Source organism: Homarus americanus, unplaced genomic scaffold, assembly GCF_018991925.1.
Source record: "Homarus americanus isolate GMGI-L3 unplaced genomic scaffold, GMGI_Hamer_2.0 scaffold40244, whole genome shotgun sequence".
NCBI lineage: Eukaryota > Metazoa > Arthropoda > Malacostraca > Decapoda > Nephropidae > Homarus > Homarus americanus.
Window position 1 is genome coordinate 161,007 of NW_024744801.1, and position 16,685 is coordinate 177,691.

Genomic DNA, 16,685 nt, shown 5'->3' on the forward strand with positions numbered 1-16,685 from the left:
GATGGCCTGCCAAGGGCCACCTAGGCGTGAACTTGTTTCAGGCGAAAAAGCTGTCGCCAACACAACGACTACACCCTGGGTTATCGAGTTGCATGACCCAGTGTCAAGGAATAGTCCTAGAAGACCGGACAACTCGTCAACTGTAAACATACCTTCAGAATACAACACAAATCTTGTGTAGTAAAAACATTGCAGTCAACAGTACTGTCACTTTCAAGGCCCCAACCATCCTTTCTGATAATCCTGAAAAAAACACGAGACAGACAGACACATAGATAGATAGATAGATAGATAGGTAGATATAAATAGATAGTATTTATATGCTTACAGTATATAAATTCTGTAAGTAATACGGATAATGACACCAATAACTTAGATAAATTATTTATTATTGTTTTGTCATGTTACATCTGTTATCTATATATTTACACAAGGTACACATTGAGGATTAAGGTCACTTATATATTATTATTATCAAGTGTCTCACGGGTAAGATGTTACAGTAAAGCTTTTGTAACGTGAGCACCAGTTAACTGTTCATGTACAACTACGGTACAGACAAGAACCAGGCAAGATCGGCAAGAATCATATTTATTGTATTTTGGGAACGTTAAGAAAAAATCATTTGTCACACCATGTTACTCTACAGATTATTCCCAGAGTTTAATTAGCGTCGTCTGAATCAATCAACTACTGCAATACGATGTTTGTTTTTTAATATTGTCATCAAAGTTTCTAGTTATGTTGTATCTACCAGCCAGGCTACGCTATTAACTTATTTTCAACAACTATTTTAACCGTATTTGGGGTTTAAACTGATAGACCATTTAGTGTACTGTACTTTCTCCTGATGCCGCTGACCAATACAACGCCCTGGACGACTTTACCAAATTTTACAAAGAGAAAATTTCAGATGACTCTTCTTAGTAATGTATGTTAATTTTGCCTCCTAACTGGTGCTAAGTGAACGTATCTTGTTAAAAGTATAGTTAATGTGTATGTGAACGTAATTTTACTGCTATTTACGTTAAGTGTTGCAGTCACACATCTTCAGCTACGAGTAATATTTATTCTACAAACATTTGATAATCTTGAACCATCGTTGTTGTAGAAGTGTCTGTCATACACTCAACCTCGCCAAATATTATCTAGGGGGAAAACCTGACTTAGAGAAACTTAAATTTAACTTGACTTTAATGGTTAACCCGTTTTGCTTGTGGATGTTGACCATTATATTTAACACCAGCCAATGAGGCGTTACATTGGGCTAATTATATTGAATAAGGACTAAAATAATCGCGCATTTCCGCTAATTAGCTGAAAGAAATTAAAGAGAAAATCGGATTTATTTATTTTTTTTTATTTTTTTTTCAACCACTACCGTAACTGTGTCCAGATATATTGATACTCATGCGCCGTTTTTACAAGTAACATTTTCTTAGGTTGATAAAAGTTATCATAATTTTTATAGAATCTGAGCATGGCACATTAAAACCAAGAATATTGTATTCACAGAAGATGAAAGTGTGCTTTTAAATATCAGATAAAACTATAAAAGTCGCCCATAGTTTTCTACGTGGGATCGAGTTACCGGAAACACATTTTGCCTCGTCCTGCTACTAGTGACTTCATCATGAGCATCATCCTGTGTGGGAGAGTCTGGCTGTGTATAACCAAGTTGAGAAATCATTGTTGTAATCAGTAAACAGAACTTTATACATGACTTAAGAAACAATGACCTTTTTGGTGTAAGACAGAGCCTAACCTCAGGTCGCCATTCCTTCATCATCCTCGCCTCGCGGAGCGTCGGATGAATAACTGATCAAACAAACTAGAGAAAAATAAATATAAATACAATATGTACATTTTCAACATATTTTTTGTTACGCTGTCTCAGTACATCAGTAACTCTACACACAGACTGCGACACACATGACACCATTACTTGTAGTTCACCAGCACGTCTAACATTTAATTTTTTTTTCATTATATTCTTTTTGCCTTTGCGGTTTCCAACTCTTGATCTGCGGTAGAAAAACTTTTACTCCATATATATATATATATATATATATATATATATATATATATATATATATATATATATATATATATATATATATATATATATATATATATATATATATATATATATATATATATATATTTTCTAAGAGACAGTATTTTATGGCAGTCAAGAATGACAAAATTACTTAGCCTAATGTGTGAGATTCTTATCTTAAACTAAAAAATATATTTAACATTGAAAATCAACTTATAACATCTGCTTCTCATACTGTTTGTGGACTTTTATTATTTAGTTTGTACACGGTACAAATCTGACCTGCAGTTAGTGTTACTGTACACAGGTTGTGGCCCACAGCCTGAACCTTCACTACCGTTACAACGGACTGGTAGTGTCATTTCTTTCAGGTAAAGTCACTTGCTACTGGTCACATCAGTTGCTGCTGATATTTTTTTTTCACTTTCTTTTGACTCAGTCATTTTCTGGTTCAGTGGTCACCTTCGTCACCTAAATTGAGAGTCCCCATTCGACACCTTGGACCCTGAACCATTGCTGGCTTTGTTATTATTTTTTAAATTACTTGTAAATATGAATGGGCGAGTTTCGTGCGGTTTGGTAGCACCGTAGAAACTATTTTTGAGGGACCACAGCAGGTAGAGGATGAGCCCCGAGAGCAGCGCCCCCACAGCGGTGACGACACAGGACGCCACGAAGAGCACAGGAAGAATATTGTTTACCTCTAGACACGAGAGGTTGGGGTACTGGAGCATTCTCACCCACGTGGGTCCCCGCTTCTCACACTCACAGAACGTCACGTTCAGTACGATATCATTTTCCCTGCCCGCGGCCACAGTGGCCAGGGTAACTGTTTCGAATTCGAAAGCCTCGTCGACGTCATCATCATGCGGCAGGTCCCTCGCTTCTCGTCCACTGCCCTCGCTCTCATCTTCGTCATCTTCGATTCCCTCCATATACTGCCTGGACGTGGGCACCTTCACAGGGATGGGAGTGGTCAGTCCGTACTGTTGACTTCCCTTCATTGCAGCGAGGTGGACCCCCGTGCCGGTGGACGGGTGTAAGAGGGCTGTGTGTTGTGTGTGGCAGGTCATGGAGGCCAGTTGGGTGAGGTGGAGGGCGGTGAAGATGCACACACACAGGCATGTCACCACGCTGATACAGCACAACGCCACCACCACGCCCTGAGGAGTACCACCATCTTTACTAACACAGTAAATAATGATAAAAATTGATCTTCTCAGCAATTATCTTCAGCGCTAAAGGAGGAGGCAAAAATCTTTCCCGTCTAGCTCCTAAACTGGTTAGCGGCCACGCGATAATACGCTGTTACCAACCCTACCATGAACCTTTGACTTTATCATTTGAAGAGAAAAAAAGTTGCATCTGACCGATTTCTGTCGTGAAAACTACAAGTATTTAAAGCTTTTATAACCAATATTGAGTTATATTAGATGAGTGAGAACCAGAGAGAATACTAACCTTGAGGATGTTGGCAATAGAGCGGTGCCGCCGCCTCTGGAAGCAGCTGATGAGAATGGCGCCGAACACCCCCGCCAGGAACACCTGAGGGACAACGTCACTATAAAAACTGGTTCAGTTCCTCGACCTCTGAGGCATCAACTCTGCCTCGTCTCGACCCCAGTCCTTACTACTGCATTCTTATGTGTTATTACTTATAAAACTCTTTCAGACTCGACAGCGTTGAAGCTTGATCAAAAAAAGACAATACTGTATTATCATAGATGCGTTAAGTAAGTTAGCCTCAAAGGTGGGCGGGTAACCGGTCGAGCCTCCGACACTGTTGCCACTACAAGGCCGCGCTGCACGTCATCCCGCGACCTTACCGCAGTGCACAGAGTCCACAGCCCGATATGGCGACACTTACAGCAAAACACGCGGAAGATAATGTTACTAAGTAATATACGCTATGTTACATATATATTGCGAAAAATACATAAATAACTCATATACTGACTAATATAAAGGGAAATCTTACGAAGTCAAAGATATTACAACCCGGAACTAACATTGACACTGGATAAACAACCACCACTAAAATCATAATACATGATTCAAAGTTTCTCAAAACTGACAACAGCTGGTCAACATATCGGTATAGAGGCCACTCCACGAAAGCTCTCTAAAAACCAAAACAAAACTCATTAAATTATTGTGCATTGAAATATATTCGAGTTTAAATGACAAGCTATAAGATCAACAAGAAAAGACTTATATTAACACAGCCTCAGTGACGCTAATGAGTGTAAACAATGTGAATGATATTGTCAAGATAATGATTACAAATAAGAAACCTTGAAAACTGGGTTCGCCTGAAAAATCTCCACCCTAACTTAACTTAACCTAACCTAACCTAACCTAACCTAACCTAACCAAACATAATCGCTCCAAATAGTGAACCTCATCCCACCAAATAGTGTTTTAGAGAGAGAGAGAGAGAGAGAATCACGCCCTGACGACGCCACTTCTGGGAACAACATGTACACGAATCTTGAACCCGAGTGTGGAATTTTTACCCTCCAGCTGCCAGCTCCACCTACTGAGATATATATGTTGTACGGCAAGTGTGAGGACAGCAGGTGTTATAGGTGCAAGTGTGAGGACAGCAGGTGTTATACAGTAGGTGCAAGTGTGAGGACAGCAGGTGTTATAGGTGCAAGTGTGAGGACAGCAGGTGTTATAGGTGCAAGTGTGAGGACAGCAGGTGTTATAGGTGCAAGTGTGAGGACAGCAGGTGTTATAGGTGCAAGTGTGAGGACAGCAGGTGTTATAGGTGCAAGTGTGAGGACAGCAGGTGTTATAGGTGCAAGTGTGATCCCATGATTATATTAACACTAAGTAATTTCCCGTTCTATTTACCAACCTGTGTTAGAGGCGCCACTTACCTGACGTTACACCTGTATGTCACTCCTTGATCTGTATTTGTACTGAAACTCTTTAATAAACTCTCTTATTCAGTTGGAGTTTTCAGGACCAGGAAGTGACTTTAAATGAGTAGCCTCCTCCCTACCTGCCTCTTCTTAATTGACCTGTGGGTGACCTGTCAGTGACCTATGGGTGACCTGGCTACGGGGATTGTGGTGACATCTTGGGAATGAGAGGATGTGAGAAGTGGTATGGAGACAGAAGGAGATTTAGAAAACAATGATATATGAGAGAGAGAGAGAGAGAGAGAGAGAGAGAGAGAGAGAGAGAGAGAGAGAGAGAGAGAGACACTCCAGAAGGCGAAGGACAGTTGCAAAGAGGCGGGGTCGACAAGGGCGTGTGGACCGGGGGTGTGTGGTCCACTTGCCTGGTCCATACCCGGGCGTCCTCCAGCCCGGCATACCGAACAAGGATCTAGTGGCCACAGGTGTTAGTTGTACTCCTCCCCACAACCTCTCACCCCTCTCCCTTACGCTCTCCATCCTAATGCGACACGGAGGAGGAGGAGGAGGAGAGATGAGGAGGGGAGATGAGGAGGAGGAGGAGGAGGGAGATGAGGAGGAGGAAGAGGAGGAGATGAGGAGGAGGAGGAGGAGGAAGAGGAGGGGAGATGAGGAGGAGGAAGAGGAGGGGAGATGAGGAGGAGGAGGAAGAAGATGGGGGGAATAGGAGGACAGGAGGAAGAGGGGGAGGAGAGGAAGAAGAGGGAGGGGGGAGTAGGGGGAGAGGAAGAGAAGTGGAGGAGGGAGGAAGAGGGGGGATGAGGATGAGTAGGGAGAGGAATACGAGGAGGAAGCGTGCAAGAGGGGCGGTGCCGGGTCGAGGTTTTCGTACAGACGGGAACCAAACATGGTATCGAGCGAGGCAACACCAAGTACAGTATGTGAGCGTACAGGGGTAAGGGTGTCTGATACGCTCTAAGGGTTAATAGAAATTCGTGATACGAGCTTACAGACGAATGTTATAGGCCCCTGCACATGTGCTCTATAGGCCTCATATGTGTGTTAAAGGGGATCCTCTCGGCTCCCCCATACAAGGGACCAAGACCAAACTCATTTTCCAATAGAATATAAACATTATCAGTAATTCATGGATAACTTGTATGTTCGCTCCGTGTTTCTTATCCATTTTGTACTGGAAACTTTTGTTAGACGACCCATCCACTCCCCAGTGATCCAGCATGTACTGTAGCAGGTCATGTCTGGGCACTGTAGATTTTCAGTCATTTTATTTATTTTTTTTCATTAAACGGTTTATTATTATTATTTTGTAATTATATAGTTATTATTATTATTATTATTATTTTGTTGTAATTATAGTTATTATTATTATTATTATTATTATTATTATTATTATTATTATTATTATTATTTTGTTGTAATTATATAGTTATTATTATTATTATTATTATTATTTTGTTGTAATTATATAGTTATTATTATTATTTTGTTGTAATTATATAGTTATTGTTATTATTACACCCTGTAACACACACCAGTATACTTCGATGAGCATAAGCAGTTCATGGGGGTTGTCACACGTCAAGAGAAAGCGGCCTGCAACGAGCTCACGGAGAAATAGGTCAAGGTAGGGTACAGGTGTGTTGCAGGGTACAGGTGAGGTACAGTACGTTGCAGGGTACGAGAGAGAGAGAGAGAGAGAGAGAGAGAGAGAGAGAGAGAGAGAGAGAGAGGTCCTCTGGGTATAAGTATTTTAAGACATATCCTTCAGCAAGCTCTATCAAGATGTTCTCGAGCTGATCCCTCCCTCCCCCCTTCCCCTTCCCTCTCTCTCCCCCCTCTTTCCTTCCTTTTAATTACCTTTTCCTCCCACCTTACCTACCTCCCTCTTTCTCGGGTAGTAGGTAGTAGGCAGCTATCAAACAGGGAGGTACTACCGCCTGGGAAGATATTGGAAGCATAATGTGTTGTCTAATGGTAGACCCTGCTGCCATATGGCGCCACGAAAATTGTGACCAAGTCCCAGGTTGCTCATCTGACTTTCTGCCTCATTTACACACAATTGCAGGGTCTCAATTGTTTCTCTTGCTATTGACAACACAACATACATATATCGTTTCTCACTAATGATCTTTTTTTTAATTTCTTTATGGTTCCTTATTATTATTATTATTATTATTATTATTATTATTATTATTATTATTATTATTACAGTGTTTTCAGTATTATCATTATCATTATTATTTTATTTTTATTTTTGTATTTTTATTATAAATTTTACTTATCTGAAATATTATTATTATTATTATTATATCATTATCATTATTATTATTATTATTATTGTTATTGCTATTACGTTTTCCCCCCCCCGGGCCCTGATGTGGGTCGGTGACCTGTGTCCGGGTGGGTTAATACCAGTAAAAAAAAAAAGTTCCCCTCCCCCCCTTCCTGTCTCCCTCACTGGCTTCCTGCCTCACTGCCTCCCTCCACCTCCTGTCTCCCTCATACCAGTAGCCCTCTTGTCCTCCCTCCTCCCTCCCTCCCTCCCTCCTTCCCTCTTCCCCCCCCACCAAGACAATCGCCCCTCTACTCACGGGGACGCCAGCGTAGTGAGGAACCTCCCTAAACTTGAGTGAGGGAGCCCACATGAGGAACCAGGCGGCCAGCGTCACGCCCATCACGCCCACCAGCACCTGAGCCGTCACCACCAGCACACCCACACGACCCAAACTTTTGGGCGCCCACCGACGTTCGCGTATTTCTGTAAAGGAATAAGATAATAATAACCATAGTAACAGTTAAAATAAGTACATGGTTATTGTACTGACCACCTGAAGTTTAGACACCCTAGTTTATTTTACCTGATTGAATATCCTAAACCTACTTGGTTGTGTTGTGTGGTGTAGTTGTGTGGTGTGGTTGTGTGTGGTGGTTGTGTGGTATGGTGGTGTGGGTATGGTGGTGTGGTGTGGTTGTGTGGTGTGGTTGTGTGGTGTGGTTGTGTGTGTGGTTGTGTGGTATGGTGGGTGTGGTGTGGTGTGGCTGTGTGGTGTGGTGGTGTGGTGTGGTTGTGTGTGGTGTGGTTGTGTGATGTGGGTTGTGTGGTGGTTGTGTGGTGTGGTTGTGTGGTGATGGTGGTGTGGTGTGGTTGTGTGGTATGGTGGATGTGGTGTTGTGTGGTGTGGTGTGGTGTGGTATGGTGTGTAGTGTGGTGTGGTGTGTAGTGTGGTGTGGTGTGGTGTGTGGTGTGGTGTGGTGTGGTGTGGTATGGTGTAGTGTGGTGTGGTATGGTGTAGTGTGGTGTGGTGTGGTATGGTGTGGTGCAGTGTGGTGTGGTATGCTGTGGTGTGTGGTGTGGTGTTTTGTGGTGTGGTATGCTGTGGTGTGTTGTGTGGTGTTTTGTGGTGTGGTATGGTGTTGTGTGGTGGTGGTGTGGTGGTTGTGTGTGTGGGTGGTGGTGGTGTGGTGTGTGTGGTGTGTGTGTGGTGTGTGGGTGGGTGTGGTTGTGTGGTGTGGTGGTGTGGTGTATGTGGTTGTGTGGTGTGGCTGTGGTATGGTGGGTGTGTGGGTGTGGTTGTGTGTGTGTGTGGTTGTGTGTGGCTGGTGGTGTGTGGGTGGTTGTGTGGTGTGTGTGGTGTGGTGTGTGTGGTATGTGGTGTGGTTGTGTGTTGTGTGTGTGGTGTGGTGTGTGTGGTGGTGTGGTGTATGTGTGGCTATGTGGTGTGGTTGTGTGGTGTGGTTATGGTGTGGTTGTGGGTGTGGTTGTGTGTGGTTTGTGTGTGGTGGTGTGGTGTGGGTTGTGTGTGGTGTGGTTATGTGGTGTGGTTGTGTGGTGGGTTGTGTGTGGTGTGTGGGGTGTGGTGGTGTGGTGTGTGTGGTGTGGTTGTGTGGTATGTGGTGTGGTGGTGTGGTGTGGTGGTGTGTGTGGTGTGTGGTTGTGTGGGTGTGGTGTGTGGTGTGTGGTGTGTGGTATGGTGGTGTGGTGGCTGTGTGGTGTGGTGTGTGTGTGTGGTGTGGTTGTGTGTGGTGGTTGTGTGTGGTGTGGTGTGGTGGTTGTGTGGTGTGGTTGTGTGTGGCTGGTGGTGTGTGTGTTGTGTGTGGGTGTGGTTGGTGGTGTGTGGTGTGGTGGTGGTGTGTTGTGTGGGTTGTGTGGTGTGGGTGTGGTGGCTGTGTGGTGGTTGTGTGGGTGGTGTGGGTGTGGTTGTGGTGGTTGTGTGGTGGTGGTGTGGTGTGGTTGTGGGTGTGGTGTGGCTTGGTGGTGTGGTGTGTGTGGTGTGGTGTGTGTGTGTGGTGTGGGTGTTGTGTGGTGTGGTGGTGTGGTGTGTGGTGTGTGTGGTTGTGTGTGTGGTGGTGTGGGTGTGTGTGTGGTGTGGTGTGGTGGGTGTGTGTGTGTGGTGTGGGTGTGTGTGGTGGTGTGGCTGGTGGTGTGGTGTGTGTGGGTGTGGTTGTGTGGGTGTGGCTGTGTGGGTGTGGTTGTGTGGTGTGGTTGTGTGGCTTGGTGGTGTGGTGGTGTGCTGTGTGGTGTGGTGGTGTGGTGTGTGGTTGTGTGTGTGGTTGTGTGGTGTGGTGGTGTGGTGTGGTTGTGTGGTGTGGTTGTGTGGTGTGGTTGTGTGGGGTGTGTGGTGGTGTGTGGTGTGGTGTGTGTGTGTGGTGTGGTGTGGTGTGTGGTGTGGTTGGGTGTGGTGGTGTGGTGTGGTGGTGTGGTGTGGGTTGTGGTGTGGTGTGGTTGTGTGTGTGGTGTGGTGTGGGTTGTGGTGTGGTTGTGTGGTGTGTGGTGTGTGGTGTGGCTGTGTGGTGTGTGGTTGTGTGTGTGTGTGTGTGTGTGGTTGTGTGTGGTTGTGTGGTGTGGTGGTGTGTGTGGTTGTGTGGTGTGTGGTTGTGTGGTATGGTGGTGTGTGGTGTGGTTGTGTGGCTGTGTGTGTGGTGTGGGGTGTGGTGGTGTGGTGGCTGTGTGGTGTGTGGCTGTGGTGGTGGTTGTGGGGTGTGGGGTGTGTGGTGTGGTTGTGTGGTGGTGGTGTGGTGTGGTGGTGTGGGTGTGGGTTGTGTGGTGTGTGGTGTGTGTGGTGTGGTTGTGTGTGGTGTGGTTGTGTGGTGGTGTGTGGTGTGGTGGTGGTGTGGTGGGTGTGTGGTATGGTGGTGTGGTGTGTGTGTGGCTGTGTGTGTGTGTGTGGGGGTGTGGTGGTGTGTGTGGTGTGGTGGTGTGGTGTGTGTGGTGTGGTTGTGTGGGTATGGTGGTGTGGTGTGGTGTGGGTGTGTGGTGTGGTTGTGTGGTGTGTTGTGGTGTGGTGTGGTGTGTGGGGTTGTGTGTGTGTGTGGGTGTGGTTGTGTGTGGCTTGTGGTGTGGTGTGTGGGTTGTGGGTATGGTGGTGTGGTGTGGTTGTGTGGCTTGGTGGTGTGGTGTGGTTGTGTGTGGTGTGTGTGTGGCTTGGTGGTGTGTGGTTGTGTGTGGTATGGTGTGGTGGGTTGTGTGGTGTGTGTGTGGTGGTGTGGTGTGTGTGTGTGGTGTGGTGGTGTGGTGTGGTGTGGTTGTGTGGTGTGGTTGTGTGGTGTGGTGGTGGTGTGGTTGGTTTGTGGTTGTGTGGTGGTGGTGGTGGTGGTGTGTTGTTTGGTGGTTGTGTGTGTGGTGTGGTGTGGTGGTGTGTGGTGGTGGTGTGGTTGTGTGTTGTGTTGTCATCAGGTGAAAGAAGCCGGGGTGCCTAATCTACAGGTGGTCCAGACTCAGTGATACTAATAATGGCTTCAAAATATCACCAACGATTATGACTGAACATTAGAAGAATCATTCATAACAAGTGCCACACCTGATCTAGTGCCACACCTGGCCTAGTGCCACATCTTGTTTAGTGCCACACCTGATCTAGAGCCACACTTGGTTAGTGCCACACCTGATCTAGTGCCACACCTGGCCTAGTGCCACACCCCTAGTGCCACACCTGGCCTAGTGCCACATCTTGTTTAGTGCCACATCTGATCTAGTACACACTGGCCTAGTGCCACACCTGTTTAGTGCCACACCTGATCTAGTGCCACACCTGGCAAGCCACACCTGGCCCAGGCCACACCTGGCCTAGTGCCACACCTGGCCTAGTGCCACATCTTGCTTAGTGCCACACCTGATCTAGTGCCACACCTGGCCTAGTGCCACACCTGGCCTAGTGCCACACCTGGCCTAGTGCCACATCTTGTTTAGTGCCACATCTGATCTAGTGCCACACCTGGCCTAGTGCCACACCTGGCCTAGTGCCACATCTTGTTTAGTGCCACATCTGATCTAGTGCCACACCTGGCCTAGTGCCACCTGGCCTAGTGCCACATCTTGTTTAGTGCCACACCTGATCTAGAGCAACACTTGGTGGCCACACCTGATCTAGTGCCACACCTGGCCTAGTGCCACACCTGGCCTAGTGCCACATCTTGTTTAGTGCCACACCTGGCCTAGTGCCACACCTGGCTCCACATCTTGTTTAGTGCCACACCTGCCCAGCACACCTGGCCTAGTGCCACACCTGCCTAGTGCCACATCTTGTTTACCACACCTGCCTAGTGCCACACCTGGCCTAGTGCCACATCTTGTTTAGTGCCACACCTGGCCTAGTGCCACACCTGGCCTAGTGCCACACCTGGCCTAGTGCCACATCTTGTTTAGTGCCACACCTGGCCTAGTGCCACACCTGGCCTAGTGCCACATCTTGTTTAGTGCCACACCTGGCCTAGTGCCCTACCTGGCCTAGTGCCACATCTTGTTTAGTGCCACACCTGATCTAGAGCCACACTTGGTTAGTGCCATACCTGGTTTAGTGCCACACGGTTTAGTGCCACACCTAGTTTAGAGCCACACTTGGTTAGTGCCACACCTGGTTTAGTGCCACACCTAGTTTAGAGCCACACTTGGTTAGTGCCACACCTGGTTTAGTGCCACACCTAGTTTAGAGCCACACTTGGTTAGTGCCACAGCTGGTTTAGTGCCACACCTAGTTTAGTGCCACACCGATATAGTGCCACACCTGATATAGTGCCACACCTGATCTAGTGTCACATCTTGTTTAGTGCCACATCTGATCTAGTGCCACACCTGATCTAATGCCACACCTAGTTTAGTGTCACACCTGGTTTAGTGCTACACCTGGTCTAGTGTCACACCTGACGGCTACACCTGGTCTAGTGTTACACCTGGTCTAGTGCCACACCTGGCTTAGTGTTACACCTGGTCTAGTGCCACCTGACTTAGGGCTACACCTGGTCTAGTGTCACACCTGGTCTAGTGCCACACCTGGCTTAGTGTTACACCTGGATTAGTGTCACACCTGGTTTAGTGCCACGCCTGACTTAGTGCCACACCTGGCTTAGTGTTACACCTGGCTTAGTGTCACACCTGGTTTAGTGCCACACCTGGTCCAGTGTCACACCTGGTCTAGTGCTACACCTGGCTTAGTGCCACACCTGGTCTAGTGCCACACCTGGCTTAGTGCTACACAGATCTAGCGCCACACCTGGCTTAGTCTCACACCTGGCTTACTGCTACACCTGGTCTAGTGCCACACCTGGCTTAGTTCTACACCTGGCTTAGTGCCACACCTGGCTTAGTGTTACACCTGGTTCATTTAGTTCCACACCTGACTTATTTAGTGTCACACCTGGTTAGTGCCACACCTGGTTTAGTGCCACACCTGACTTAGTGTTACACCTGGTTTAGTGCCACACCTGACTAGTGTTACACCTGGCTTAGTGTCACACCTGGTTTAGTGCCACACCTGGCTTAGTGTTACACCTGGCTTAGTGTCACACCTGGTTTAGTGCCACACCTGACTTAGTGTTACACCTGGCTTAGTGTCACACCTGGTTTAGTGCCACACCTGACTTAGTGTTACACCTGGCAGTGTCACACCTGGTCTAGTGCCACACCTGACTTAGTGTTACACCTGGCAGTGTCACACCTGGTTTAGTGCCACACCTGACTTAGTGTTACACCTGGCTTATTGTCACACCTGGTCTAGTGTCACACCTGGTCTAGTGCTACACCTGGCTTAGTGCTACACCTGGTCTAGTGCCACCTGGCTTAGTGCTACACAAGATCTAGTGCCACACCTGTAGTTCTACACCTGGCTTAGTCCTACACCTGGCAGGGCTACACCTGGTCTAGTGTCACACCTGGTCTAGTGCTACACCGCTTAGTGCTACACCTGGTCTAGTGCCACACCTGGCTTAGTGCTACACAAGATCTGGTGCCACCTGGCTTAGTTCTACACCTGGCTTAGTCCTACAACCGTGCTACACCTGGTATAGTGCCACACGTAGTGTATAGCCAGCATCCGGTGTTATGTTATGACAGGTGGGGACGTTAGGGCATCCGGTCACGTGCGGTGACAGACACACACACATGCACCTTCATAGCCCCCCCCTCCACACACACATGCACCTTCATAGCCCCCCCCTCCACACACACGCACACCTTCACGCCCCCCCTCCACATGCACCTTCATAGCCCCCACACACACATGCCTTAGCCCCACACACACACACCCCACCACCTACACACACACACACACTAATCCAAACATAACTACTCTTAAACAGCTAAATATGAAAATAAAACTCCCTACGATATCGATTAAAATGACTTATCAAACTCATATAAAAGACCATTAAATTTAACCAATAATCAAAGTTTCATCCAAATCTGCATGTACTTGTTAGAGTTACTGTGTTGACCCCGACAGCCACACACACACGTACGGAGGGCCAGGCAGCGTCTCTATAGGTTGCGTCGCACTCAGAGATGGGACAACAGACCAGACGAGACCCTGGTCAAAATACATAGACGGGACAAACAGAGGAACGTAAGGACTTAAGATATACTTGGCAGGAAATGGTGCTAAAAAACTACTGCTTATTTGTTGTTACGTTTACATGTCGTTATTTACTTTGTTGTTGCTGTGTTTGTTGTTGTTAATGTTATGTTGTTGTTGTCGTACTTGTTATTGTTATTTCTTTGTTGATTTTATTGATGTGTTGTTGTGTGATTGTTGTGTTGTTATTGTTAATATCAAGTAGTTGTTGTGTTGCACAGTAACTCTTATTGTGTTGTGTTGTGTTGTCTTTGTTTCATTCATTATTTATCACCCAAACCAACACCATTATAAAACACTTGGTTTACAACCTTACTTTAGTTACGAAGGTTAAAAGGAATGTAACAACACGTTAATAAACTCTACCGTAACTAGTCAGTCTTCCTCAACACCTGGCGCCATTTTCGCCCCATATTTATGTTACATCTCAAGTTATAAAGCGTTTTCTTATCAACAGTTACAGGTGAAGATGGATCTCGAAGACTAGGGTTCTGGATACAGCACACGGTATACTAAGCCTTCGGTACACAAAGGTACTGCTCTAATTCTCCTTCATTTTCCCAATTTTGTAAAGTTAGGTACCCATTCACAGCTGGGTGGACTGGCAGTAACCTGGTATCAATTCAGTGACTCATAGGACCGGAAGGAGCGTTGTATCCACTCGGCCACCGGAGCCATGTTCCATCATCAGTACAAATTCAATGTCATTTTGGCGAGTATCTTAGTGCAGCATCATAAGGAGTCAGTAAAATACAACGACAAAGAAAAGAGAAAAAGAAAATATTGAGAAAAAATAGATCTGAGGAACCATTGAGAAACCAGAACCCAGAAATTCAAGAAAGTTCTCAAAGTCAAAATATGTCATAAGTGAACGATTACACCTTCGCTTAAGAGATATAACCAATTGCTTTAAGTTAAAAGACGATAATTAGTCCAAGCATAACCTCAAACTAGACGCGTGCACTATATCATCATTTACAGTTTAAACGATGTAAGTGATACACAAACCTTTCCTAAGATTACGCTCGTTTTTTTTTCTTATGGTTTCGCTGAAGTTAACCAGTTAGGCGCCTCCTTAAATATCTAATCACGAGGAATATTCATCGAGCGAACCTCCGAGGATCCCGGGATGGAGGAGGCGAGGGTCTTGTCTCATCAGTATGCGGGGGTCGTCACCATCCCGCAGGTGACCTCCGACCCTCATGGCGAAGACTTCAACTCGAGTGCTACATCTCTTCCCACAAGTTACCTTCCCTACAGTGTATAATCTGACCAGAGGGATATATTTCAGAAAATCTTTCACTATGGAGGCTGAGTGGCGGTGGTGGAGAGGCACGAGTGGAGGGAGAGGGATGTGTAGATGGGGAGGAAGTCGTGAATGAATGGGGTGGGAGATGCTGGTTGTTTCCTGGACCCTGCCCGGAGGTCCCTGTTGCTCCCAACACGGCTATGAGATGAGTCTTCAGTCAGCTCACCCTCTAGACCTGGTCCTGATGTGTGAGTTAGTCTGGGTCCTGATGTTCAAACATTGTCTTACTGAGCCTTCCCTCCTATTTTGCTCTCGGGATGACGAGGCAGCTCGGGCCTGATGCATCAATTACACTCGGTTCTAACACATCCACTAGACCCGGCCTTTAAATCACTAGCTTGGCCCAGTATGAATCATGAGTCAGACTTGGTCCTGATTCACTAGTTAAGCTTGGCCCAAATTCCCTAGCTAGGCCTAGCTCTGCCTCACCAACTAGGTCGGGTCCTGACTCACTCACTAGGGTTGACTCGACTCTGACCCTAACCCATTACCTTAACTCACTATCTAGGCTGAAGTGTAATTTTCAACAGAAGTAACACTAAAGACAGAGAGAGAGAGAGGAAGCGTCACGCCACCATTAAGGTCACCACCACTACTACGACGACACGGATGTGGAGAGTCGTAACTAGAGGACGTCCCCGAGTTGTAAATACCCAGGTTGGGCGTCACCAGTTCGCCCACACCTAGGGGCGTCACCAGCTGGAGGGAACATATATCCCACGCCCTTCCTTCCTTCTGTAACAGCTCTGTATCACCGTTCACCCCACCCAACTGCCATCACCTATCTCCTGAACCTGTTTATACCTCAGCTCAGGGAAGCTTAAGCGTGTTACGACTCAAAAGGTTAAATCGTCGAAGAGAGTAGATACGATTGTGATACCGAGGCGCTGGGAGTCGTCCTGTACGGTCAAAGGAGCCGCAGAAGCCCCTGGGTGATGGCGCCCGTCAGGAGGATTGATAACCAGGGCTTCAGTGATACAAGATGGCTGAAGGGCGACTCTCTTAACCTGTTAACAAAGTTTAATTAACCTAACAAACCTTTTATTGCGTGGCTGCTGCCTTATTTGTGTTGATTCAAAGTGAGAGGCCCGATGCCACCCACCGGGTGACCCGGCCATCCTCAACCATCCTGGCCATCCTCATCCACCCTGGCCATCCTCACCCATCTTGGCCATCCTCGTCCGACCTGGCCATCTTCGTCCAACCCGACCACCGTCCCCACAACTCGTCCAACAACCTCCACTCGTCCCGTCCACCTCTACCTATCGTGGCTCCACTCATCCTAATTCTGGCTTGACTGATTATGTTTTCTCTGAAACTCACCACCCATCCGGTCGCCCCCACCAACCGCCCACCTCTCACACTACACCGCCCACCTCTCGCACCACACCGCCCACCCTCGCACTACACCGCCCACCTCTCGCACTACACCGCCCACCTCTCGCACCACACCGCCCACCTCTCGCACCACACCGCCCACCTCCGCACCACCCGCCCACCTCTCCTACACCGCCCACCTCTCGCACCACGCCGCCCACCTCACACTACGCCGCCCACCTCCCTCACACTACGCCGCCCACCTCTCA

At 47.0% G+C, this 16,685-nt stretch overlaps 1 protein-coding gene across 1 annotated transcript in view; it reads right to left on the reverse strand.

The window, feature by feature from the left end:
* Positions 1-372: 372 nt before the first annotated feature.
* The window catches only part of LOC121878023, a 41,309-nt gene continuing 24,996 nt past the window's right edge, over positions 373-16,685 (reverse strand). Inside the window, exons 2-4 of the mRNA XM_042383979.1 lie at positions 7,539-7,705; positions 3,521-3,604; positions 373-3,222 (exon numbers count right to left, since the gene is read on the reverse strand). Coding sequence (XP_042239913.1) covers positions 2,527-3,222; positions 3,521-3,604; positions 7,539-7,705 — 947 coding nt within the window. The 3' untranslated portion in view covers positions 373-2,526. The remainder of the gene's footprint in view (positions 3,223-3,520; positions 3,605-7,538; positions 7,706-16,685) is intronic.